Genomic DNA, 25,647 nt, shown 5'->3' on the forward strand with positions numbered 1-25,647 from the left:
GACAAGAACAGCCGGAATATAAAGATGCACAGGACCTGAATGTAGAAGTTTAGCAAGCCGGCACGGGACCTATGGTCATGTGACTGCAAGGGGGCGGGTCTTAGCGTCCTGCTTTCAAAGAAGGTAGAAAACTCAAAGTCGGGCAAAGCGGGGGTCATGCACAGTACAGGCAAGCGAGGTACAGGAGGGATAAACAGACGGGAGGTCAGACAAAGCCAAAGGTCATACACAAGATATCAGTAAAGTACCAGGGACGAGACAGAACGGATAGTCAGGGCCATGCAGAGATCAAAACCAAACAGACGTAGAAGGTAGCAGGCAAAATCCAAAGCAAAATCCAGAGAACAGACAGAGTCATACACAGAGAATCATGCAACCAGAACACAGCACTAACACACTCAGGGGTCACCACACAATGCCAAGGGCGAAAGTATAACTGACGGGTGATGGGAGCTTCCTGAGGCTATAAGAAGCCTCCCCAGAACCAATGAGAGGCCACCATAATAGGTCACAGGTGTGCAGGTGAGAGTCTGCACTGAGGTCAGAACATTAACCCCAGCAGTGCCGGTCACCCAGCACTGGTATCATGACAGTACCCCCCTCTCAACGGGGGGCCTCTGGACCCCCAGGCTTGCCTGGGTATCTAGCATGGAAAGACCGAACCAGACGATCCACATGCATCAACCGGGCCGGCACCCAGGACCTGTCCTCCTGCCCATACCCCTTCCAATTGAACTAGGTACTGTACTGACCTCCATACCAACCTAGAATCTACGATGTGACCAATCTCATATTCCACATGTCCCTCAACCGAAACCGGAGGAGCAGCGGACTCGGATTCTCCCCGCACTGCTTCAAATGGTTTCAATAGAGATCTATGGAAGATGTTAGGGATCTTGAAAGAGGGTGGAAGGCACAGCCTGTATGCTACTGGGTGGATTTTTTCCAGAATCTTGTACGGGCCAATGAATTTGGGGCCCAACTTGGCTGACGGAATCTTTAACTTAATGTTTCGCGTGGAGAGCCAAACTTTCTCTCCAACCTGAAACATGGGACCAGGTGTTCGTTTCCTGTCCGCAAAAAACTTATACCTGCATTGAGACCTAGATATACGCCGCTGGACTTCTGCCCATGTGTCTTTTAACCGCTGAACAGAGTCCTCATCCCCGGGGCACACCGAATCCAGATCAGAAAACTCACCAAAATGAGGACTGAACCCATAGTTGATCAAGAAAGGGGACATACCAGTGGATTGACTCACCCGACTATTGAAGGCAAATTCAGCCAACGGCAGTATATCACACCAGTCATTCTGTCTAGCAGAAGTCAGAAATCTGAGGATCTGTTCCAGAGACTGATTAGTGCGCTCCATCTGACCATTACTCTCAGGATGGTATGCAGATGAAAAGGACAGAGATATCCCTAATTTTTTGCAGAAAGCACGCCAAAACTTAGCCACAAACTGCACACCACGATCAGACACCACATTCAGGGGTACCCCATGCAAGCGGACCACATGCTGCACAAACAATCTGGATAAGGTCTCAGCAGAAGGTAATGCGGACAGGGGTACAAAATGAGCCTGCTTAGAAAATCTGTCCACCACTACACATACCACCGTATTACCCCTGGAAGAGGGAAGATTGGTAATAAAATCCATGGACAGATGGGTCCATGGTCTTTCGGGAACTTCCAAGGACATCAGCTCCCCCGCCGGCCAGCTATGAGAGATTTTAGAACGAGTGCAGACCCCACAACCAGAAATGAATTTCTTTATATCAGAACCAAGAGTAGGTCACCAGAAGATCCTAGCCACTGCCAGTCGCGTGGCCGATATACCAGGGTGAGCACACAACTTGGATTTGTGGAACTCTTGCAAGAGTTGAAGGCGAAGTTGCTCTGGGACAAACAACTTGCCCCCTGGCTTGGCCGCAGGAGCCAGCGACTGGGCCCCCTCAATTTCCCGTTCCTATCCAGACGAGATCCCTGCTAACCACCCCAGGGTGCAGGATGGAGGACGGTGGCTCAGGGGCAGACACAGGGTGAAAACTACGAGATAAGGCGTCAGCCTTGACATTCTTTGACCCTGGACGGAATGTAATAGTAAACTGGAAACGAGAAAAAAAAAGTGACCAACGGGCCTGTCTGGGCGTTAATCTTTTAGCAGACTCAATGTATGACAAATTTTTGTGATCAGTGATCACAGTAACCGGGTGACTGGCCCCCTCCAAAAAGTGCCTCCATTCCTCAAACGCCAACTTGACCACAAGAAGCTCTCTATTGCCTACATCATAATTTCTTTCAGCAGCAGAGAACTTCCTGGACAAGAAAGCACATGGCCTGAGGTTGGCTAGAGTGGCAGACCCTTGGGATAACACTGCCCCCACCCCCACCTCGGAGGCATCCACCTCCACCACAAATGGTTTGGAAGGATCTGGCTGTACCAATACAGGAGCAGACATAAAACATTTTTTCAGTGTCGCAAAGGCCACATTTGCGAGTGAGGACCAAATTCTCACATCCGCACCTTTGCATGTTAGATCCGTGAGAGGTTTGACCACTTGCGAAAACCCCCGGATAAATTTGCGGTAATAATTGGCGAACCTCAAGAAGCGCTGAAGACCCTTAAGATCTCAGGGTTGCACCCAATCTGCACTGGCCTGCACCTTCTTGGGGTCCATGCGAAAACCCTCACCTGATACAATTAATCCCAAAAAAGACAATTCTTGCACACAGAATACACATTTCTCTAATTTGGCATACAGATGATTTTCTCTCAGTCTTTGGAGATCAGTTCGTACATGTTCCAAATGAGAATGCTTGTTGGAGGAGTATATCAAAATATCATCTAAGTAGATAACGACAAAATGACCAATGAGATTCGAGAATACCATGTTGATGAAATTCTGAAATATGGCGGGGGCGTTGGTAAGACCAAACGGCATGACTAAATTTTCAAACAGTCCCTCGGTCGTGAGGAACGCAGTTTTCCATTCATCCCCCTCTTGGACCCTTATCAAATTATATGCACCCCGAAGATCCAGTTTAGAAAACCACTTTGCCCCTGATAGTTGGATACACAAATCGGGAATCAATGGAATGGGGTACGTATTCCGTACCGTAATCTGATTAAGCTTCCGAAAATCGAGACAGCGACGTGACCCGCCATCTTTTTTCTTTACAAAAAAGAAACCTGCCGCCACAGGTGAGACTGAAGGACGTATGTGTCCTTTGCGCAGACTTTCAGCAATGTACTCCTTCATAGCCAAGCGCTCAGGACCGGACAAATTAAACAGACGGGCTTTAGGTAATTTAGCCCCCGGGACCAGCTCAATGGCGCAGTCAAAGGGTCTATGTGGCGGTAACGTCTCGGCCTCGCTTTCGGAAAATACATCTTCGAAGTCCTTCAGGTATTCCGGAATACCTTCCAGCTCGACAGATGATACAGACACAGATTTAACAGGTTCAACCAGCTGTGCGGATTTATCACATAATTTAAAATCATTAAACCCCCATTGAACAATCTCCCCCGTTTTCCAGTTAATAACTGGGTTATGACGTTGTAACCAGGGCATGCCCAACACCAACCCTGCAGGTAGATTGTCCAGAACAAAACATCTTAGGTTTTCCACATGAGTAGCGCCCACTCTGAGCGAAAACAAGTCAGACATAAAGAGAATTCCCTCCTTAGTGAGGGGAGAGGAGTCAATGGCCATCACCTTGATCGGAACCTTGAGCCTAACTGTCCCTATCTTACAGTGTGTGACCAATTGGGAGTCAATGAGGTTAATCGATGATCCGCAGTCCACGAAGGCTGTAGAGGAAAAAGAACTACCGTCCACAAACAGTTCCACATGCAGTAACACTTTAGAAAATGAGGAAAAGGGTACCTGAGGGTCTGAGTAGTCTCCCCGTTGACTACCCAGACCTAGTCATTTCCCACCGACTGGGTTGAAGACGGGCAATCAGGACAATCCCTTTTCCAATGTCCCGTTTTACCGCAGTAAAAGCATAACTGCTTGTCCATCTGGCGCTTCCTCTCCGTATCCTTCAGGGAGAGGGCGCCTACATCCATAAGCTCAGGGGCAGTCTCTTTTCCACTGGGGAACAATGGAGTTTCCACCTGCATCACCCCTCTGGCCCACAGCCTGCGGTCCATCCGGACGGCCTGGGTCATGGTGTCCTCAAGAGAGTTAGGTGGGGGATGTAACGCCAAGGCATCCTGCAGCCGCTCAGACAAGCCTCTACGAAAGAGTCCTCGGAGTGCGGTGTCGTTCCAAGAGACCTCTGCGGCCCAGCGGCGGAATTCAGTACAAAACCACTCAGCTGAGTGTTTCCCCTGACAGACGCTCATCACCATGTCCTCTGCCAATCGCACTCGGTCAGGCTCATCATAAATGTGCCCGATGGCCTCAAAGAATGCATTCACAGACACTCTCTCAGGGGGAGTGGGAGGAAGGGAGAGAGCCCAAGCTTGTGGGGACCCTCTTAACAGAGACATAATGACCCCAACCTTCTGACTTTCGTCCCCAGAGGAACGTGGTCTCAAACTTAAAAAAAGTTTGCACCCCTCCATGAAGACCCTGAACTCCTTTTTGTTTCCAGAAAAAAAGTCAGGCAGTTTAACAGGTGGTTCTGAGGACACCAAAACAACATCACTCGCCCCAGCCCCCAAAGACCCAGCAGCTAGAGCTCCCCGCACTGTCTCAGAATCCTGCTGCATATAACGAGCCAGAGCTTGCTGCTCCAGAGATAAACCCTGAAACATCTGACTCAGACTTTTCATCTGGTCAGCCAGAGACTGTATGGGACCCATAACTCTCTACATAAAAAAACCCCCAAAAACTTAATGGTCAGTTATAATGTCAGGGTCCTGACAGCGCCGACGTACAGCCTCTGCTAAACAGGGACTCACCCGCACCGTAGGGATCCCTGGGGACAAGAACAGCCGGAAAATAAAGATGCACAGGACCTGAATGTAGTAGTTTAGCAAGCCGGCACGGGACCTACGGTCATGTGACTGCAAGGGGGCGGGGCTTAGCATCCTGCTTTCAAAGAAGGTAGAAAACTCAAGGTCGTGCAAAGCGGGGGTCATGCACAGTACAGGCAAGCGAGGTACAGGAGGGATAAACAGACGGGAGGTCGGACAAAGCCAAAGGTCATACACAAGATATCAGTAAAGTACCAGGGACGAGACAGAACGGATAGTCAGGGCCATGCAGAGATCAAAACCAAACAGACGTAGAAGGTACCAGGCAGAATCCAAAGCAAAATCCAGAGAACAGACCGAGTCATACACAGAGAATCATGCAACCAGAACACAGCACTAACACACTCAGGGGTCACCACACAATGCCAAGGGCGAAAGTATAACTGACGGGTGATGGGAGCTTCCTGAGGCTATAAGAAGCCTCCCCAGAACCAATGAGAGGCCACCATAATAGGTCCCAGGTGTGCAGTGAGAGTCTGCACTGAGGTCAGAACATTAACCCCAGCAGTGCCGGTCACCCAGCACTGGTATCATGACACTGCCCCTGAGCCGTGCGAGAACCCCACTGGCTTAGGGTCTCCTGCGTGGGATCGTTGAGGAGTACGTTGCCAAACTCCCACAGTATGTTCAAGCCCAAGATAATTGGATGATTGTCGTTAGTCTCTCCCTGGGTCAGGACCACTCCCCAACAGCCAAGGGATTTACCACATAGTGTCATCTGGAGCCACACCACTCCGGCGACAGGTACCGGCAGTTGGTTTGCGGCCACTAGTCATATCATGGGCCCCCACTGGGGCCTAGCTGCTTCCAGGAAATGCCGCCGGAAGTAAGCTGCCAGCATGGTCGTCACCTGCAACCCCGTATCCACTAGGCACCATATGGCAAGACCCTCGACTTCGGCCCACACTATTGGGCACATAGGGACCAGTTCTTCAGGACTTCCACCACCCCAAGTCATGGCTTCCGGCTCCGAGCAGCGTCCCCCATGCCCGGAGCCCTCTAGTTTAATGTCCGCCAGGGTGGGTATCTTCCACGCCGTGGACACTCCCGTGCAAAGTGGCCCAGTTCTCCACACTCATAACACCGGGGCGGTGAGGCTCGGCCACCCCGGGTATTGCAAGGCCCCCAAGGCCCGGGATTGTAGCCAGGCCGGCCGTGCGCGGGCTCCGTCCTCTTCTTTACTTCAGCCAGCTCGCCCCGGATACTCTTCAATTCTTGTCTCATTTCCTCAATCCATTGAGGCTCTTCAAAAACGCTTACAGAAGCCTCCATGCTCCGGGCCTTCCCCACGGGAGCCGTCATCCCCTGCTCCTGCTCTCGTACCCGGGCCTGACTCCCCACTTCGGAGAAGGCTATACGTGGGTTCACTCGAACCTGTTCCCGCAAAGCCTGCTTGATTAACGGGTCCCGGAGTCCAGTCACTAGCAGGTCATGCAGGGTAATGTCGATGGGTCCTACGCCTATTCCGTCCTTCCTCTCTATGGCTGTGTGTAGCTCCTGGAGGGCGTTCATATACTGGGTGATGGTCTCCCCCTTCCCCTGCATCCGACTGAACAACCGGGTTCTCAACTCCCCCACATTTGTTGGATCCCCGTGGGTCTCTTCCAGGATCTGCAAGACCCTGGTGAATGTGTTCCGGCGCCCCGGGGGTCTCAACATCACTGACTTCCGGGCTTCCCCATCTAGCACCATAAGGGCCACCTCAGCCTCTAAATCGGGGGGTCATGGGCTGCATGCGGAAAAGGCCCCGCATACGTTCTGTCCAGCTCCACAACAGCGTATCGGAGCCAGAAAACCAGGGCAAGTTACTTAGCATAGCCCCCAAAGAGATGCTGGAGCGGGGACCCCCATTATCAGCAGCACCCGCAGCCCCACTTTGGTCAGGCGCACCGCCGTCTGCGCTCGGAGACTGCATCCTGCCGACTATGCCAAATGTAGTGCTAGCAGGTACGCAGGATGCAGTGACGAGTCGCGAGTCGGTTTGGTGCTTTTTATAATAACATTTATGGCCTAGAGGTAACTCTCCTCAGTCTCAGCCTGTCCAACCAAAAGGGGTAACAAGGGTTGCCCTCGCAGGGGCTCAATACAAGTAAACACAAACAGAAGAGAACACGACTACGTCCGGCGTGAGCCGGTCACTATAGGGCCGCGGTATGGCCGACTACAGGTCCTTAACTATATAGTCAACTTAGCAGTCCTGATGTCCCTCGGCGTTCTGGACGGTGGTCCTTCAGCGGGGCAGCCGCTGGGCCCAGCTACTGCCAGCTACTGAAGAGTTGGCATAGTCTTCGAGCGTTCTGCCGTTCCTGTGGTGCTGGGGCACCTCCGGCCCCGGAGGAGTCCTTGGACGAGTGGGCCGCAGCCCCTGGACTGAGGCAGTTGGCAGCGATGCGGGGTGGCGGGTGACAGGCCACCTGTGCAGCCAGCAGCTGCGACGGGGACTCCGCGGTGGGCAAAGGCTCGGCCCTTGCCGCCGACCAGAGCGGGACAGTGGTGGCCGCCGACGGCATAGGACATGCCGCAGCCACTGGTGATAGTAGGGCAGCTGCGGGTAGCGGGGAATGGGCCGCAGCCTCGGGCTGGAGCGAGGCGGCAACGGCTGCAGCGGCCGCGGGCTGAAGTGAGGCGGCAGCGGCCGCGGGCTGGAGCAGGGCAGCAGGTCTTGGATGGTCGTCTCGGCGCTGTCCCTCTGATGTCGTCAGTGAGCGTCTCCCCTGGCACTGGTAAGTCGCTCTGGCTCTCAGTCACTCCCACGGTCTCCTGCTGCTTCTGTCCCGGTCTGCTGACTCATCGTGACTAGCGCTCCCCGCCCCTTTTATATTGGCTCCTCCCCTAGCCCAGCTGTCCATCTCAACGGTCCGTCCCCAAACTCTGTCCCCCAGGAATGCTTTCCCCGGAACCTAGATGACGGCCCCCTTGGTTCCGGCCTGGACACCCGACGGGGGCCATTCTTCCCACATACCTGCGACAACACAGCCCTAAGCCCATGTAGGCTCCCATCCGTGTGGAGAATGAACGGTTGAGAAAAGTCCGCGTAAGCCAATACCGGGGCCTCTCTCAGTGCCCTCTTTAGATCTTGAAATGCTTTTTCCTGTTATCCCCAACAGATGGTTTGATTCTTTGCACCTGAGGGCACTCCCTTCAAGAGTTCCAACAGAGGGTTCGCTATGTGTGTAAAATTTTTCACGAAACGCCGGTAATACCCGGTTAGTCCTAAGAAGGCTCGGACATCTTTCACCGTCTCCGGTGTGGGCCAGTCCTGCACCACAGCAACTTTTTCTTGGGATGGCTTCACTCTTTTGGCAGAGACAACATGGCCCAGGTACTAATTTTGGGTGTGGAACAAAGGACATTTCTGAGGTTTCACCTTTAGTCCGTGTCTCTGAAGGCAGCTTATTAGGCTAGTTTCACATTAGCGTTTGGAGGTGCAGCGGACGCTCATTGTGAAGTTCCGCCCCCTGCCACGCCTCCTCAGGTCAGCGCCGCCTATGGGCGCATGCCGCTGCATGCGGCCTGTGTACATTGCATTTGGCACAGACCCCACACCGTCAAAAGGACTCATGCGGCGGCAAAATCATACCTGCGCACGGACTGCGTACCCAATGCTAAAGATAGAGTACACAGGCCGCATGCAGCGGCATGCGCCGATAGGCGGAGCTGACCGGAGGAAGCGCGGCAGGGGGCGGAGATTCACGGCGAGTGCTCACTGCACCTCCAAACAGTAATGTGAAACCAGCCAGTTCCAGTATTTGTAGATGGCCCTCGAAGGAAGTGGCATAAACGATAATGTTGTCCAGATAGATGAGCATGGCTTCGAAATTTAGATCACCTAAACACCTTTCCATCAATCGTTTATTGTTCCAGGGGCCGTGGCTAACCTGAACGGCATTCGATTGAATTCATACAGACCCATTGGGAGTATAAAGGCTGTCTTGGGTGGATCCTGCTCCAACATTGGCACTTGCCAGTATCCATTGGCCAGGTCCAATGTTGAAAAGAATTTGGCTTTTCCCAACGCCGACAAGGTTCCTCAATTCTGGGTAGCGGATACGCATCTTTCACAGTGCAGGCATTAAGCTTACGATAATCCACACAAAAACATAGTGTGCTATCCTTTTTCTTTACTAGCACTATAGGGGCAGCCCACGGACTCTGACCCTCCCTTATGACGCCATTCTGTAGCATCTGGCTAAGCATACTTTTCACCTCTTGGTACAGTTGTGAAGGAATATGTCAGTATCGCTCTCTTATGGGCGCAGCGTTTCCTGTGGGTATCTCATGAGTGATGGCGGTGGTGAACCGAAAATCATCCTCATGACGAGCGAATACGTCCCTATATCATCCTAGTAGAGCCTCCACCTGCTGGACCTCCGATGAAGTAAGATCAGATAGCTCAGCCTGCATCTGTTCCAATATCTTTCCTGTATGTGCTGGGACTCAGGTGCCAGAGAAGATTCCACCTCCACTGTCCAAGGATCTCCCTGCTTTATCATCAGCTGCACAGCCTGAGGTGGTATTGCTTCTTTGGGCATACCCCTAATCCGAGCTACTTCATTCCTAGAGGAAATCGTGATATCTTGCTCTCCTAAGTTGACACAGCGCACTGGGACCATTCCATCACGGACAATAGCTAGCGAATGGGCCACCAGCAGTCCGGGAGGTAGTTGCTCCGGAATATATGGATCAATTTGGATCTCTAACCCTTCAAGCGGTGTGAGAGCCCGGACGGGCAAGGTAAGCACATCCTGCCCTGGTGGCAGAACACGTTTAGTCGAGGTTGGAACGATCACATTTCCCAATGTCCCCCTGTCATTAGAGCACTATTGAGCCTGAGCTACATGGATCAACTGTTGGAACACTCTACTCGGGGGGGTGAGCTCCACTGCTTCAGAATTGCATCAGAGGGCTCACTGATTAGGATGCTCCTGAACTCCTTTAGGACATTCATCCCCAGAGTGATGGCATGCCCACTACTTACTTCTCCATGGGTCAGCACCACACCTTTGCGCCCCAGGTCCTTGCCAGAAAGGGTTATATGCACCCACACCACTCCTGCGACCGGAATGGGAAAGTAATTGGCAGCTGTCAACTTTATCACCGGACCCCACTCAGGCTGCACTGCTTCAGGAAAATGTTGCCGGAAATAGGTTTCAGGTATCGTAGTCACCTTCGAGCCAGTATCCACCAGGCAATGTACCGCTCGTCCATCCATTTCGCCCCAGACCAAAGGGCACGTTGAGAATAGATTTGTGGGACTTCTACTATTCCTTCATGATTGTTCAGGCTCCGGGCAGCGTCCCTCAGGCTCGGAGCCTTCTAGTTTAACTGTCGGTGTGGCTGGGGTCTCACCCTATGTGGGCACTCTCTAGCCCAATGTCCAGTCTCTCCACAATTAAAGCAGGTGAGGGGCCTCTGTCTGCGGAACATCCTGGATTCCCGTCAGAGGTCCAGGTCATCTCTGCCCCCTGGCGGATTTGTGGTTCCCCCAGACTTCTTTACCTCAGCCAACTCCCCTCTAATATCCTGAAGTTCTCTCCGCAATTTTTCCACCCATTGGGGCTCGGTGATCTTGTTTACAGATACCTCTCCGCTCTGAACCATCCCTACCGGGAATGTCACCCCCTGCTCTTGTTCCCATGTGCAGGCTTCGCTTCCCACCTCAGAAAAAGTCAGGCGCGGGTTCACCCGCAAGTGCTCCCGTAGAGCCTGTTTCGTCAGCATGTCCCACCAACCCGTCACCAACTGATCCCGCAGCATTACGTCAGTAGGGCCTACACCTATGCTGTCTTTTCTAATGATGGCAGTGTGTAACTCCTGGAGGGCATTCATATACTGGGTCACAGTCTTCCCCTCCCTCTGCATACGACTAAACAGATGCATCCTCAGCTCTCCTACGTCCGTGGGGTCCCCATCGGTTTCTTCCAAAATTTGCAGCACCTTGTTAAAGGTGTCCCGTTCTCTGGGGGGGTCGTAGCATAACTGAGTCACTAGCTTCTCCATCTAACTCCATTATAGCCACCTCGACTTTTAATGCAGGGGTCAAGGGGTGCATTCTTATCATCCCCTTATGTGTTCAGTGCAGCTCCATAACATGGTATTGTTCCCCACAAACTTAGGGAGATTGATCAACATTGCCCCCAGGGAAATACTGGACCTAGGGCCACCTCCAACTGCTTGATCTGCCGCCTCTGTGCTGTTAGACTGCATCCTGCCGACTACGCCAAGTGTAAGGTACAGCAGGATCGTGGGATGAAGTGATGAGCAGGAGGCATATCAAGAGTTAAACGGTATTTAATACAGGGAATACTCCATGCAGGGAGAGGATAGGGGAGTTTTATTAGATTAAGGCTGAGGAAGAGATCAAGTGTTCAAATAATGGGTAAACCTATCAGTTTAAAAGATTAAACTAAAAACTCGCCCTGAGGCTCCGAAAAACTAATTAACATAAGTGTTAAGGTTATTGTCTCTATGCAGGACTGAAGAGGGTGTATTACCTTTTAGGCAGACATTTGGATAATGGCGCTGAAGTCCCAGGAACGCTGTTTAGCAAACAGGAAATCCAGAGGATTAGCTCATAAACTTTCCAAAGCGAAGTAGTTGCCGAAATCTTGGTTCCAAATGAGCAGGATTACAGACACCGCGTCTGTATTCTACACAGGCGGCCACTGCAGAGCCACAGATAGACGTTAGTCACTGGTGGGACAAGTCTCCTATCAGTAATCCTGCTCATTTGAAACCAAGATTTCAGCAACTACTTCGCTTTGGAAAGTTTATGAGCTTATCCTCTGGATTTCCTGATTGCTAAACAGCGTTCCTGGGACTTCAGCTCCATTATCCAAATGTCTGCCTAAAAGGCAAAACACCCTCTTCAGTCCTGCATAGAGACAATAACCTTAACACTTATGTTAATTAGTTTTTCGGAGCCTAATCCTTAAGGTACACACTTCAGCGCGAGTTTTTAGTTTAATCTTTTAATTTATTGTAGTGGACAGATTGAGTGGTTTTGTCCTTAAAACTTGCTGCTTTTGTGTTATATGTACCACTCGCAGCGCCGATTGTTTTTTTTCTGATTTTTTCATCAGTTTGATGCTTCCAGAGGATGGAGGCTTGGAGATCACGAGGTGGAATCATAGGAGAAGAGTGAAGTCTTTGGCCTGGTCCTCGAGGAATGTGAGGCACTGTCTCCTGACAGCCACGACGTATCCTGGCTTTCCTAGGCGTAGTCTTGCGGTACGGGGTGAGGTGTCCGTGGAGGGGGCCACTGTTACTATATCATCCACCACTTCGTCTTCCACTTCCACACTCTGCTCCTCCTTCTGACTTTCTGGCAATTGTGTCTAATCTTTGTCCACCTCTTGTGACATGTTCCCACCATTGCCTTGGTGTGACTGTGGCTGCTCAAATATTTGGGCATCGCTACATGCGATCTCATCTTGCCCCTCTTCAAGTGGACCGGGTGAGAGGCCCAAATCGATAAATGAAAAAGTCAACAGCTGTTCGGAGTGTCCAAGTGTGGGATCAGTTGTTTCCGGGCACTCGGCATGATGGGAAGAAGGAAGATCAGGATGAGGAATATGCGGTCCAGACTCACGGCTACTCAGACATGACCATGTGGAAGACAGGGTGCTGGTGGTGGTGACAAAGTGACTGGAAGCATTATCCGCTATCCAACCAACATCCTTTTGACACTGCTCTAGGTTCAATAGTGGTGTTCTGCAGTCCCCTAGTAATTCGGACAGAAAGGTCAGGCGAGAAGATGTGGGTGTTTGTTGTGGCACAATTTCAGCTTACCCAAGGCCTTGGCCTCTGCATGCACCATCATCATCATGTCCACTTCCCCGTCCCTTGCCACGCACCTTGCCTATTTTAAATGGACTACAATATTTTCCACGTTCACTACAAATGGCTGAATTAGGAGCAATCTTATATGTGATTCGTGTGCGGGAAAACCAGAGTTTAACCCCTTTTCTATATTGGACGTAATATTCTGTCAGTGTGACCTGGGACCTAAGTCCCAAGGATGGAATATTACGTCGCACACAATTATCACAGCTGACACCCGGTACTGTGTGTCAGGGGCGGTCACGGACCGCCCCTGGCACATTAACCCCTGGCACACTGCGATCAAACATGATGTGCTGATTCGCTCCGAAAGTCCTCCTCCCTGCCGGCCCCCAGATCCAATATGGCCGCGGGGGCCTTTGGGGTCTTGCATGGAGGCTGCTTCCTCACTGCCTGCTGAAAGCAGGCATGAGGAAGCCTGCAGCAGCGCCTGTCAGATTGCTGATCTGATACAGCGCTGTTCTAAGTGTCAGATCAGCGATCTGACACAAGACAGTGATGTCCCCCCGGAACAATATAATAAAGTAAAAAAGAAAAAATACTTGTAAAAAAAATTAAAAAAAAATCCCAAAATAAATAAAAAAAATTATATTCCCTAATAAATTCTTTTTTTCTAAATAAAAAAGCAATAAAAGTACACATATTTAGTATTGCTGCGTCCATAACGACCCGCCCTATAAAACTGTCCTACTAGTTAACCCCTTTCGTGAACCCCTTCAAAAAAAGCAAAGCAAAAAACAATGCTTTATCATCATACCGCCGAACAAAAAGTGCAATAACGCGCGATCAAAAAGACGTATATAAATAACCATGGTACCACTGAAAATTTCATCTTGTCCCGCAAAAAACGAGCAATGACACAGCATCATCAGCAAAAAAATAAAAAAGTTATAGCTCGCAGAATAAACCGATGCAAAAATAATTATTTTTTATATAAAATTGGTTTTATTGAATAAAAGCGCCAAACCATAAAAAAAGAATCATACTGACCCAAAGAATAAAACCGCTTTATCACTTTTATCACACGCAGAACAGTGTAAATGAACCCCTCATAAGAAATTCATAAAATGCTGGTTTTTGTTCATTCTATGTCCCAAAAGTGGAATAAAAAGTGATCAAAAAAGTCACGTGCGCGAAAATGGTACCAATAAAAACGTCAACTCGTCCCACAAAAAATAAGACCTCACATGACTCTGTGGGTCAAAATACGGAAAAATTATAGCTCTCAAAATGTGGTGATGCAAAACCTATTTTTACAATAAAAAGCGTCTTTTAGTGTGTGACAGCTGCCAAACATAAAAACACGCCATAAATAGTAAATTAACCCCCCCCTTTATCACCCCCTTAGTTAGGGAAAAATAATAAAATTAAGAAAAAATTATTTATTTCCATTTTCCCATTAGGGTTAGGGCTAGGGCTAGGGTTAGGGCTAGGGTTAGGGCTAGAGTAAGGGTTAGGGCTAGAGCTGAGATTATGGTTAAGGGTGTGTTGGGGTTAGGGTTGGAGTTAGAATTGGGGGGTTTCCACTGTTTGGGCACATCAGGGGCTCTCCAAACACAATGTGGCATCTGATCTCAACTCCAGCCAAAAAAGTCAAATGGTGCTGCTTCCATTCTGAGCTCTGCCATGCGCCCAAATAGTGGTTTACCTCCACATATGGGGTATCAGCGTACTCAGGACAAATTGCACAATAATTTTTGGTGCCCTGTTTCCCTTGTGAAAATAAAAATTGGGGGTGAAAAGATCATTTTTGTGGAAAAAATATAATTTTTTAATTGTACGGCTGTACGTTATAAACTTCTGTGAAGCCCTTGGGGGTTCAAAGTTCTCACCACACATCTAGATAAGTTCCTTGGGGGGTCTAGTTTCCAAAATGGGGTCACTTGTAGGGAGTTTCCACTGTTTAGGCACATCAGGGGCTCTCAAAACGTGACATGGCGCCCAATTTCAATTCCAGCCAATTTTGCGTTGAAAAAGTCAAACGGTGCTCATTCCCTTCTGAGCTCTGCCATGCGCCATAACATAACAGTGGTCCACCCCCACATTTCAAGTATCAGCGTACTCAGGACGAATTGCACAATAACTTTTGCAGTCCAATATCTCCTGTTACCCTTGGTAAAATAAAAAAAATTGGACCTGAAGTAATTTTTTTGTGAAAAAAAGTTAAATGTTCATTTTTTTTAAACATTCAAAAATGGGGGTTAATAAACTTCTTGAATGTGGTTTTGAGCACCTTGAGGGGTTAAGTTTTTAGAATGGTGTCACTTTTGGGTATTTTCTATCATATAGACCCCTCAAAGTGACTTCAAATATGATGTGGTCCCTAAAAATAAAATGGTGTTGTAAAAATGAGAAATTGCTGGTCAACTTTTAACCCTTATAATTTCCTAACAAAAAAAATTTTGGTTCCAAAATTGTGCTAATGTAAAGTAAACATGTGAGAAATGTTACTTATTAAGTTTTTTGTGTGCCATATCTCTGTGATTTAAGGGCATAAATATTCAAAGTTGGAATATTGCGAAATTTTCAAACTTTTCGCCAAATTTCCGTTTTTTTCACAAATAAACGCAAGTTATACGAATGAAATTTTACCAATAACATGAAGTACAATATGTCATGAGAAAACAATGTCAGAATCATTGGAATCCATGGAAGCGTTCCAGAGTTATTACCTCATAAAGGGACAGTGGTCAGAATAGTAAAAATTGGCCCGGGCATTAAAATGCAAACCACCCTTGGGAGTAAAGGGGTTAAAATATCTGGACTGTAGGTAAAAATTATTTTTTTTTGCAAACTCGTGACAATAACTAGGGTAAGACACAACAAAAACAGTTGAATGGAGGCCTGAAATGCCACAATTTGTAGGCCACAGATAGTTGGAGTGTCTGACGGAGATACCACACTGTTCAAAATGTGGCTTGTATTTTCTGTTTTTTAATGCAAAATAGTGCAGAGAACTAGGGTAACAGACAGCCAAAACAGTTGAATAGAGGTCTAAAATGCCACAATTTGTAGCCCACAGATAAATGAGGCATCTGATGGAGATACCGCACTGGTCAATATGTAGACTGTATTTTTTTTTACTACAAAATAGTGTATAAGAACTAGGGTCACAGACAGCAAAAACAGTTGAATGGAGGCCTCAAATGCCACAGTTTGCAGGCTACAGATAGATGAGGCATCTGACGGAGATACCACACTGTTCAATACATGGCCTGTATTTTTTGTTTTTTAATGCAAAATAATGTATAGAACTAGGGTAACAGACAGCCAAAACAATTGAATGGAGGTCTCAAATGCCACAGTTTGTAGCCCACTTATAGATGAGGCGTCTGATGGAGATATCATGATTAAGGGCGCTAGTCCATCCGAAACGCGTTGATATCGCATTTCCATATTGAATTATACTGATGCTTTTATCCTCAATCTGTCACACTTTGCATGGTGAATAAAATATTGGTTTCACTATATCGCTGACCTGGATATTTTTCTTTTCGCATTGCTGTACGTCTAACACAACGGATCCGTGCTCCAATCATCAAGACGCCTGTAATGTTGAGCTGAACTTTTTCAACTTTGATGGAGATAGCTCACTTTCAAATATCTAGCCTGTATTGTTTGTTTTTTTTTGCCCAGCTAAATTGTGTCAATAAGTAGGCTAAGACACAACAAAAAAATTCTATGGAGGCCTGAAATGGCACAATTTTGAGCGCATTGATATGTGATCCATGTGGCGGACAAAACCCAGTGTAAAATATCTGCCCTGTAGCTAAATATTCTTTCTTGGCAGCTAAATATCTTTTGGGCAGCTAAATGGTGTCAAGAAATTATATAAGACACGCCAAAAAATTTTTACAGTACCACAAAAATGGCAGAATTTTCTGCGCACTCAAATGTGATGGCTGGGATGGGCAAACCCATTTAAAACAGCTGGATTTTCACACTGTACTATGAAAAGGATCTGGCTGTATTCTGCAGTGTCAACAAGCACATGGAGAAAAAAAGGGGGACCTGGATTGGTTAGGAATAAAATAATCAGGATTAAAATGCAAAAAAAAATATTACTGCCCGCTGATACCTGTGGCTATGTATATATGGATTTGTGTATTATATTATTCTATTATGGTACACCCACACTAACTTAGAATCCCCCAAATCTGACCCTATCTCGGCAGCGTCTCCCTACAGTGTCTGATTCCGGAGGTGACTGACGAGCAGAGCCGTGGCAGGTCTCATATAGACCTGATGACGTTGTGCGGCCAGCCAATCACTGTAATGCCAGAACCAACATGGCTGTGGCATTACTGTGCGTGGCAGAGAATCCCTGCATGTTGATTGGCACTCTAAAGAGAGCCAAACGTGCAGAGCGAGGACCCGAATAATCGCCAAGCAAACTCGGAAATGCTCACCGAGTACCGCAAGTACAGCGATGCTCGGGCAAATACAGAGCATTACCAAGTATGCTCGCTCATCACTAAGAGTGACCTATTTCAAGTGTTTATTTCTGTTTATTTCACACCAGACCTCAAGCAGCTTGGATTGTCTGTCTCACCACTTTTCTCCGGGACCTTGATTTCCAAGGTCTACTGTGAATTATCCACAATCAATGATGGTTTCGGGAGCCATGTCATCTGCTAGTGTACGTCCCACTGTGTTTTATCAAAAACAAAGTCAGCGCAGCCATCAGTCTAGCCTGATGAAGAGACCTGCGTAGTCTCGAAAGCTTGCAATTTGTTACCATCTTTTCAGTTAGCCATTAAAAGGTATCAACCACTGAGGACTCTCAATGCTAAATATTCTTCTATCTACTGGCTAACACGGTACAAATATATACATCTTTCCAACATCAACCAGGAAATTTTAGAGCACTTCATGCTTCCCTATGCCGACAAGCTTTTTGGAGATGGTAATTTCAGTCTCCAGCAGGACTTGGCACCTGTCCACACTGCCAAAATAAAAATGCCTGGTTTAAAAACAACAGTATCACTGTGCTTGATTGGCCAGCAAACTCTCCTGACCTTAACTCCGTAGAAAATCTATGGGGTATTGTCAAGAGGAAGATGAGAGACACCAGACCCAACAATGTAGACAAGCTGAAGGCTGCTATCAAAGCAACCTGGGCTTCCATAACACCTCAGCTTTGCCACAGACTGATTGCCTACATGCCACACTGCATTGATGCAGTGACTGATGCAAAAGAAGCCCCAGTATTGAGTGCATTTACTGAACATACATTTCAGTTGGCCAACATTTCAAATTTTAAAATCAGTTTTTCAAAGTATTCTAATTTACTGAGATAATGACTTTTTTGTTTGCATTGGCTGTAAGCCATAATCATCAACATTAACAGAAATAAAGATGTGAAATAGATCACTCTGTTTGTAATGACTATATATAATATATGAGTTTCACTTTTTGTATTGAAGAACTGAAATAAATTAACTTTTTGATGATATTCTAATTTTGTGAGATGCACGTGTGTGTGTGTGTGTGTGTGTGTGTGTGTGTGTGTGTGTGTGTGTGTGTGTGTATGTGTGTGTGTGTGTGTGTATGAGTACGTGTGTGTGTGTGTCCTGCAGCTGCCTGCCCACCCACCTCCGTGCAGTCCCAGCCGGCAGGAAAGACCGAGGCTTGTGCTGGAGATGGGATGCGGTGCCCCCATCTCCAGCACAGGCTGCAAGCCACGGTCTTTCCTGTTGGCTGCATGGAGGTGGGTGGGCAGGCAGCTGCGAGATGTGGCGGGTGTCCCGGCTGCAGGGGCCCCCGACGGCGGGGGTCCAGCAGAAGGGGGTCCTGGCGGCGGGGGGTCCGGCGGTGAGGGGTCCGCTGGTGGTACTGCGCAAAGAGCCTGGTACCACCAGCGGGTGCCATATTGGAATACCCATCACTTGGGTATTCCAATATGGGGTCGGCGTACTTCCGGTCGGCGCGGTGAATTATGGGATTCGAGGACATCCAGAAGGAAGTGGATGACGAACAAATAAAGGCAATTATATATATATATAGATATACAGTATATATATATATATATATATATATACACTGCTCAAAAAATAAAGGGAACCTTGGGCACTCTTACTGAGAAGACACATGGATGTTAGTGACCTTCCTGTCATTTCTACCTGTTTATTCCATTTGCACAACAGCAGGAAAAATTGAATCACAATCAGTGTTGATGTAGCGCCCCTGTGGGTCCAGTAGCCACAGAGGTACTGCACCTCACCAAGAGGTGTGGTATCCCACGACCAGGTAAGGTGGATGCACCCGACCAGACTCCAATACCCACATCCCACACACACGTAGCATAGCAGAGCACCCTTTATGGCCTCTGCTTGGAACACGAAAAGTACTGGGAGGTGGGCGGAGCTTAGGAAAAGAGCAGGAGATTTGTAGTCAGTTGGTGAGTTCCCTCAGAGGGAGGGGAAGTGACAGGACTTGTTTCCAGCAGCTCCTGTCAGGAGGAGCTGCTGGACGGATTGGCTTTGAAGGAAAGCTCCCTGAAGAGTGGTTCTTCTAGAGGCATGGGTGGAGAGTGCTTCCCATGGGGTTCGTCCCACGCTGATAGCTGTGTCAGGTGGGGGTAGAATCCAGGTCACAGAAGGGTCTCAGCCCCTAGCCTAGTGGAGTGGACATTGGACTTAAGTAGCGAGCTGACAGCTGTGGCAATTTTCCGGCGCCATTTTACTGAAGACACATTTGCAGTGTGTCTTCCGCAATATGGCACCGCACAGCATGGTATGGGCATGCACGTACTCTGGTGCCACACTCTTCCTTCACACTCCTCCCCCGGCCTCCGGCAGAACGGGACAACGCTGGAGCACAGGAAAGAAAGGTGAGTATAAATGTTTTTTGTATTTTTTGTATGTGTGCAGTTTAATAGGGGTGAGGGGGATCATACATATCAGGAGCCCCTCTCGTTCATGACAGAATGCGACGTATCAACAGACAACCCTGGCACAATAACACCACTAAAAAGCTCCGGCAAGTGTCCAAGACTGCAGAGCAGCGCTGGAAGAAAACAAATTCGCAAGATGACTTCACCACATTCAAACAGGCAACAGTCGATTTCAAATCTGCCCTCACCTCTGCTAAACAGGCCTACTTCACAACCCTCGTATCTTCCCTATCTTACAACCCCAAAGTTATTCATAACTTTTAACTCCCTCTTCCGCCCACCACTGCCTCCTCCAACCTCCCTCATCTTTGCAGAGGACTTTGCCACACACTTCAAAAATAAGATTGACCAAACAAGGCAAGTCTTCATCGCTCAACCACCACAACCCCTTTGTATACCAGACCAATGTCCAAACCCCATAACCTCACTCTCCAACATCACTGAAGGGGAGCTTAATTGTCTCTTCTCCAAATCGCCCCTCACAACATGTGCACTCGACCCCATTCCATCCCACCTCCTCTCCAACCTCACCACCACACTTATCCCATCCCTAACCCGCCTCTTCAACCTATCACTAACGTCTGGTACCTTCCCTTCTGCTTTCAAACATGCCACAATCACGCCTATCGTTAAAAAGCCAACCCTCGACCTAACCGCTATGTCCAGCTATCGCCCAATATCGTTGCTCCCATTCGCTTCCAAACTACTGGAACAGCACGTCCACACTGAACTTTCCTCCTACCTATCATCTAAGTTGCTCTTTGACAATCTACAATCTGGTTTCCGCCCCATCACTCCACTGAGACAGCCCTGACCAAAATTACTAACGACCTACTTACAGCCAAATCAAATGGACGATACTCTATACTCCTGCTTCTAGACCTGTCCTCTGCATTCGACAAAGTTGACCACTGCCTCCTACTACAGATCCTCTCCTCCTTCGGCATCAAAGACGTCACCCTATCCTGGATCTCCTCATACCTTTCCAACCGCACATTCAGCGTCTCCCACTCCCACACCACCTCCTCATCCTACCCTCTTCTCTGTTGGAGTCCCCCAAGGCTCTGTTTTAGGACCTCTACTCTTTTCAATCTATACACTTGGTCTGGGGCAACTCATAAAGTCCCACGGATTTCAGTACCACCTTTATGCTGATGACACTCAGATCTACCTCTCTGGCCCAGACGTCACCTCTCTTCAGTCCAGAATCCCAGAGTGTCTATCAGCCATATCCTGATTCTTCTCCTCTCGCTTCCTCAAGCTCAATGTGGACAAATCTGAACTCATCATCTTTCCTCCATCTCACAGACCTTCCTTACCCGACCTATCTATAACAATTAATGACATCACACTTTCCCCAGTACCGGAAGTCCGCTGCCTCGGAGTAACCTTTGACTCTGCCCTGTCCTTAAAACAGCACATCCAAGTTCTTTCTACCTCCTGTCGCCTCCAGCTCAAAAATATTTCCAGAATCCGTCCTTTCCTCAAACCTCAATCTACTAAAATGCTTGTGCATGCCCTCATCATCTCCCACCTCGACTACTGCAACATCCTTTTCTGTGGTCTCCCTGCTAACACCATCGCACCTCTCCAGTCCATCCTTAACTCTGCTGCCCAACTAATTCATCTCTCTCCTCGCTACTCCATGCATACCAGGATTGGGAGGTGATGGGACCATGCATACCAGGATAGGGGGGGTGAGAGGACCATGCATTCCAGGATAGGGGGTGAGAAGACCATGCATACCAGGATAGGGGTGAGGGGACCATGCATATCAGGATTGGGGGGTGAGGGGACCATGCATATCAGGATTGGGCAGTGAGGGGACCATGCATACCAGGATTGGGGGATGAGGGGTACCATGCATACCAGGATAGTGGGGTGAGGGGTAACATGCATACTAGGATTGGGGGTGAGGGGACCATGCATACCAGGATTGGGGAATGAGGGGTACCATGCATACCAGGATAGTGGGGTGAGGGGCACCATGCATACCAGAATTGGGAGGTAAGGGGTGCCATGTATTCCAGGATTGGGGATGAGGGGACCATGCATACCAGGATTGGGGGGTGAGGGGGTACCATACATCCTACGATAAGGATGAGGGGGACCATGCATACCAGGATTGGGGGGTGAAGGTACTACTGTATGTGTTAGGGACGGCAGAACGCACTAAATATAAAATAACGTAAAGTGCTTTCGCCGCCCGGGGTCCACCGTGCAGAAGGTGTTAACACTGCTGCTAGATTATGGCGGACATACAATATGGCGGTATAACGCACGCGGATTGAACGTCACTCGGGTGCGCTGAGCGATCACTGTTATATTCACAGAGACGCCTAAATGATAACACAAAAGGCTGAACCTGTTAAGGTCACAGGTCAGAGAAGTGCACGCACGGTATATGGTCACAGGAGCTGGGCCCTAAACAGAGGGTCAGCGTCCGTCTAGACCTACCGTGCGTGCAGCGTCGCTACTGCGGACGCCAAGAGGAGCTGCAGACTGCAGCGTGGCGAGAGACACTGCCGCTAATCGACAATGCCCGGTGGCCGGCGCACTGTCAGACGCTAGCACTGTGGAGGATGCTAATGTGGCTTGTAGTTTGCCACTGGCTGGCGCTGACTCTAAAGCTAAGTCCCTATACACACTCGTAATATCAGAGGGAGGGGATCTTAATGAGTCATTCGCAGTTACATGCATCCATCATCATTCACACAGTTAGCAACTAGAGACTATACTGCCATGTGAACCTTTTATAGCCAAGACCTTCCGGAAGCTTTCAGATCCCTGAGATGGACCAATCAGATCTGGAGAAGGACCTGGACATGTGGCTCCCGATCTCCAATGGGAGATCGTCTCATTAGCATACTCAGTGGAGCAACAGAAGGACTTAGCCTCTGGAACGAATTGCTGCTGAGCAGCCTGCATTGCCATTGCTGACCCAAAGGTGGCAGCAATAGTCAGCCCCACAGAGCAGGTCTGGGCAGAGCGTCTGGGAAACCGGGATTGCTGAGCAATCTTCTCTGTGGTCGAAAGACAATGGGAGACCGCAGAATGTGAGGCTCTGGATTCCTGTTGAACCGCTGCAGGAACCCGACGCCTAACATTATGCATACTAGGATTGTGGGGTGAGGGGTGCCATGTATACCAGGATTGGGGATGAGGGGACCATTCATACCAGGATTGGGGAGTGAGGGGGTACCATACATCCTACGATAGGGATAAGGGGGGACCATGCATACCAGAATGGCGAGGGTGATGGGACTATCCATTCCAGGATTGGGGGGAGAGGGGAACATGCATACCAGGATTGGGGGGTGAGAGGACCATACATACCAGGATAGGGATGAGAGGGTACCATGCATACCAAGATTGGGGGTGAGGGTACCATGCAAACCAGGATGAGGAATGGGGTGCCATGCATACCAGGATTGGTGGGGGGGTGAGGGGACCATACATACCAGAATAGGGATGAGGGGGCCATGCATACCATTATAGGGATGAGTGGGCCATGCATAGCAAGATAGGGATGAAGGGTACCATACATACCAGGATAGGGATGAGGGGTTCCATGCATATCAGGATAGGGATGAGGGGTGCCATGCATACCAAGATGGGAGGGGGGCAGCACATACCAGGATGGGAGACCATATACCAATAAAAAATGCTCGCCACCCGGGCATAGAACGGGTTCCATAGCTAGTATATATATTGTGGTAGATCGGCTCACTCAGCTGTATACGGAGGGAGCAAACAGGAACATGTCTCTTTAAATCTTATATAAAGTGCTCTCAGTTAGAGAAACAAAATAGGAATGTTGTGGGTATGATACCTTTTAATGGCTAACAAATAATAGTGAATGTTGTTACAAAACAAGTTTTCGGGACTGCTTACGTCCCTTCATCAGGCTTAAAAGTATGAAACAATAATAGAATATAAAAGTTCAAATCACCCACACTTGTGTCCCATTTGAAATAAGGTAATTCGAAAAAACAGAAAATAGATATATTTGGTATCACTACATTCATAGAAGTTCAATCTATCAAAATATAAAATATATTAATCTAATCGGTAAAGGGTACATGGGGAAAAAATCGAAATGTCAGAATTACAATTTTTAGCTGCCACAACAATGCAATAAAAGGTAGTAAGAGAGTATTAAAACATTGTATCTACCCCAAAATGGTATAAATAAAAAGGTCAGCTTAGGGCTTAAAAAATAATCCATCACCCAGCCAAAGAGCCTGAAAAATTAAAACACTACTGGTCTCAGAAAATGGCAATAAAAGCAAAATTAGTTTTTTATTTTCCAAATTTCCAAATTTTTGTGATTACTTCAATAAAAAAAGACTATAGATGTTCGGTATTTGCATAATTGTACTGACCTGGCATTGTGTTAATCACAATGCCAGGTCTGTGTTACTGTATAGTGAACATAGTAAATAAAAAAAATACAAAATACATTTGTGGAATTGAAATTTGTTTCAATTTTGTCGCACTTGGAATTTTTTTCCTGCTTTCCTGGGTATAGAGTTTTAGTGACAATCTATTCCCATGTTCTGATACTAGTTTGCTTACATTATGTTTTCTATTTTATTACTATTATTACCACACCATCCTTATATATAGACTAAATCTAACTGTAAGTCCTCTTATTTTGTCCATATTTTACTATTGAGAGGCCAGAGCAATCTTCAAGTTCTTTTGAGCTAAATGTAAAATGCTATGTCTGGCGGAAAACTAACACTGCAGATCACCCTGAAAACACCATCCCCACCATCAAACATGCTGGGGGCAGCTTCATGGTGTGAGGAGGCTTTTTTCAGCAGGGGCAGGGAAGATGGTCAGAGTTAATGGGAAGAAAGATGGAGCTAAATATAGGGCAATCCTGGAGGAAAACCTGTTAGAGAATACAAAAGACTTGAGAATGGGGAGTAGGTTCAACTTACAGAAGGACTATGACCTTAAACATCCTGCCACAGCTACAATGGAGGGTTTAGATCAGAGCATATTCCTGTGTGTGAACGGCCCAGTCACAGTCCAGACCGAATCCCACTGAGAATCTGTGACAAGACGTGAAAATTACTGATCACTGACGTCTCCATCCAATCTCACTGAGCGAGAGTGCAAAAAAGGGGTAAAATGTCACCTCTAGATGTGCAAAGCTGGAGAGATAGACCCCAAAAGGCAGCAACACTAACTGCAGAGAAAGGTGGTCCTACAAAGTACTTACTCAGGGAAACCGCATACAAATGCACCTCACAATGTTCAGATTTCTATTTTGGAAATATTTAGAAAACCCTGTATCATTTCCTTTACACGTCACAAATACTTGCTACTTTGTGTTTTTTCACTATTTCACCTCTGGAGTGCTGCCATGTTTTGCATCTATCTGACAATTTATTTCTTCCTACTTTTAATAATTTACAGATGAACTGATGACATTTAGGAACCACAGTGACATCATCTGTAAAGTTAAGGTACAAGCACCGCAGGACGTGGATCTAGTTTGGGATCTTCAGGGTCAGGAATACAACTGGTCCAGTGTGATCCCGGCTTCAAACAATTCATACTGGATCTTCAGCGTGATAACAAACAAGACTCGGCAGTGCCAAAAGAACACGACCTTCACCTGTAAGCTCAGGTACCAGGGGCAGAGCCTGTTGGAGCACAATATGGAGGCCACCTGTGCAGGTGATGTATGCCAAGACACGAGTATATATTACACTATTCTGTATGTTAATATATATACTGTATATATTGTTAGGGATAGTCTCTATAGTGCTCACACAAGGATCCAGTTATTTAGTTCAAAACAAGAGTGCAGTTTATGAAATGTCCAGCCTACTTCTGGGTACAACAGGTATAACAGAACCAAAATGGAAAATAAACAGTCCATATACAACATGGGTCAACCGGT

The 25,647-nt window shown here is 47.9% G+C and overlaps 1 protein-coding gene across 1 annotated transcript in view; it reads left to right on the top strand.

Annotated features, from left to right (window-relative positions):
- Positions 1-25,647, top strand: part of LOC141084873 (uncharacterized) — a 106,269-nt gene that overhangs the window by 76,768 nt on the left and 3,854 nt on the right. The window contains exon 3 of the mRNA XM_073569832.1: positions 25,158-25,421. Within this exon, the coding sequence (XP_073425933.1) occupies positions 25,158-25,421 (264 nt within the window). The remainder of the gene's footprint in view (positions 1-25,157; positions 25,422-25,647) is intronic.

This window comes from Dendrobates tinctorius, unplaced genomic scaffold (assembly GCF_039654945.1).
Source record: "Dendrobates tinctorius isolate UK_male_01 unplaced genomic scaffold, ASM3965494v1 ptg000028l, whole genome shotgun sequence".
NCBI classification, from domain to species: domain Eukaryota; kingdom Metazoa; phylum Chordata; class Amphibia; order Anura; family Dendrobatidae; genus Dendrobates; species Dendrobates tinctorius.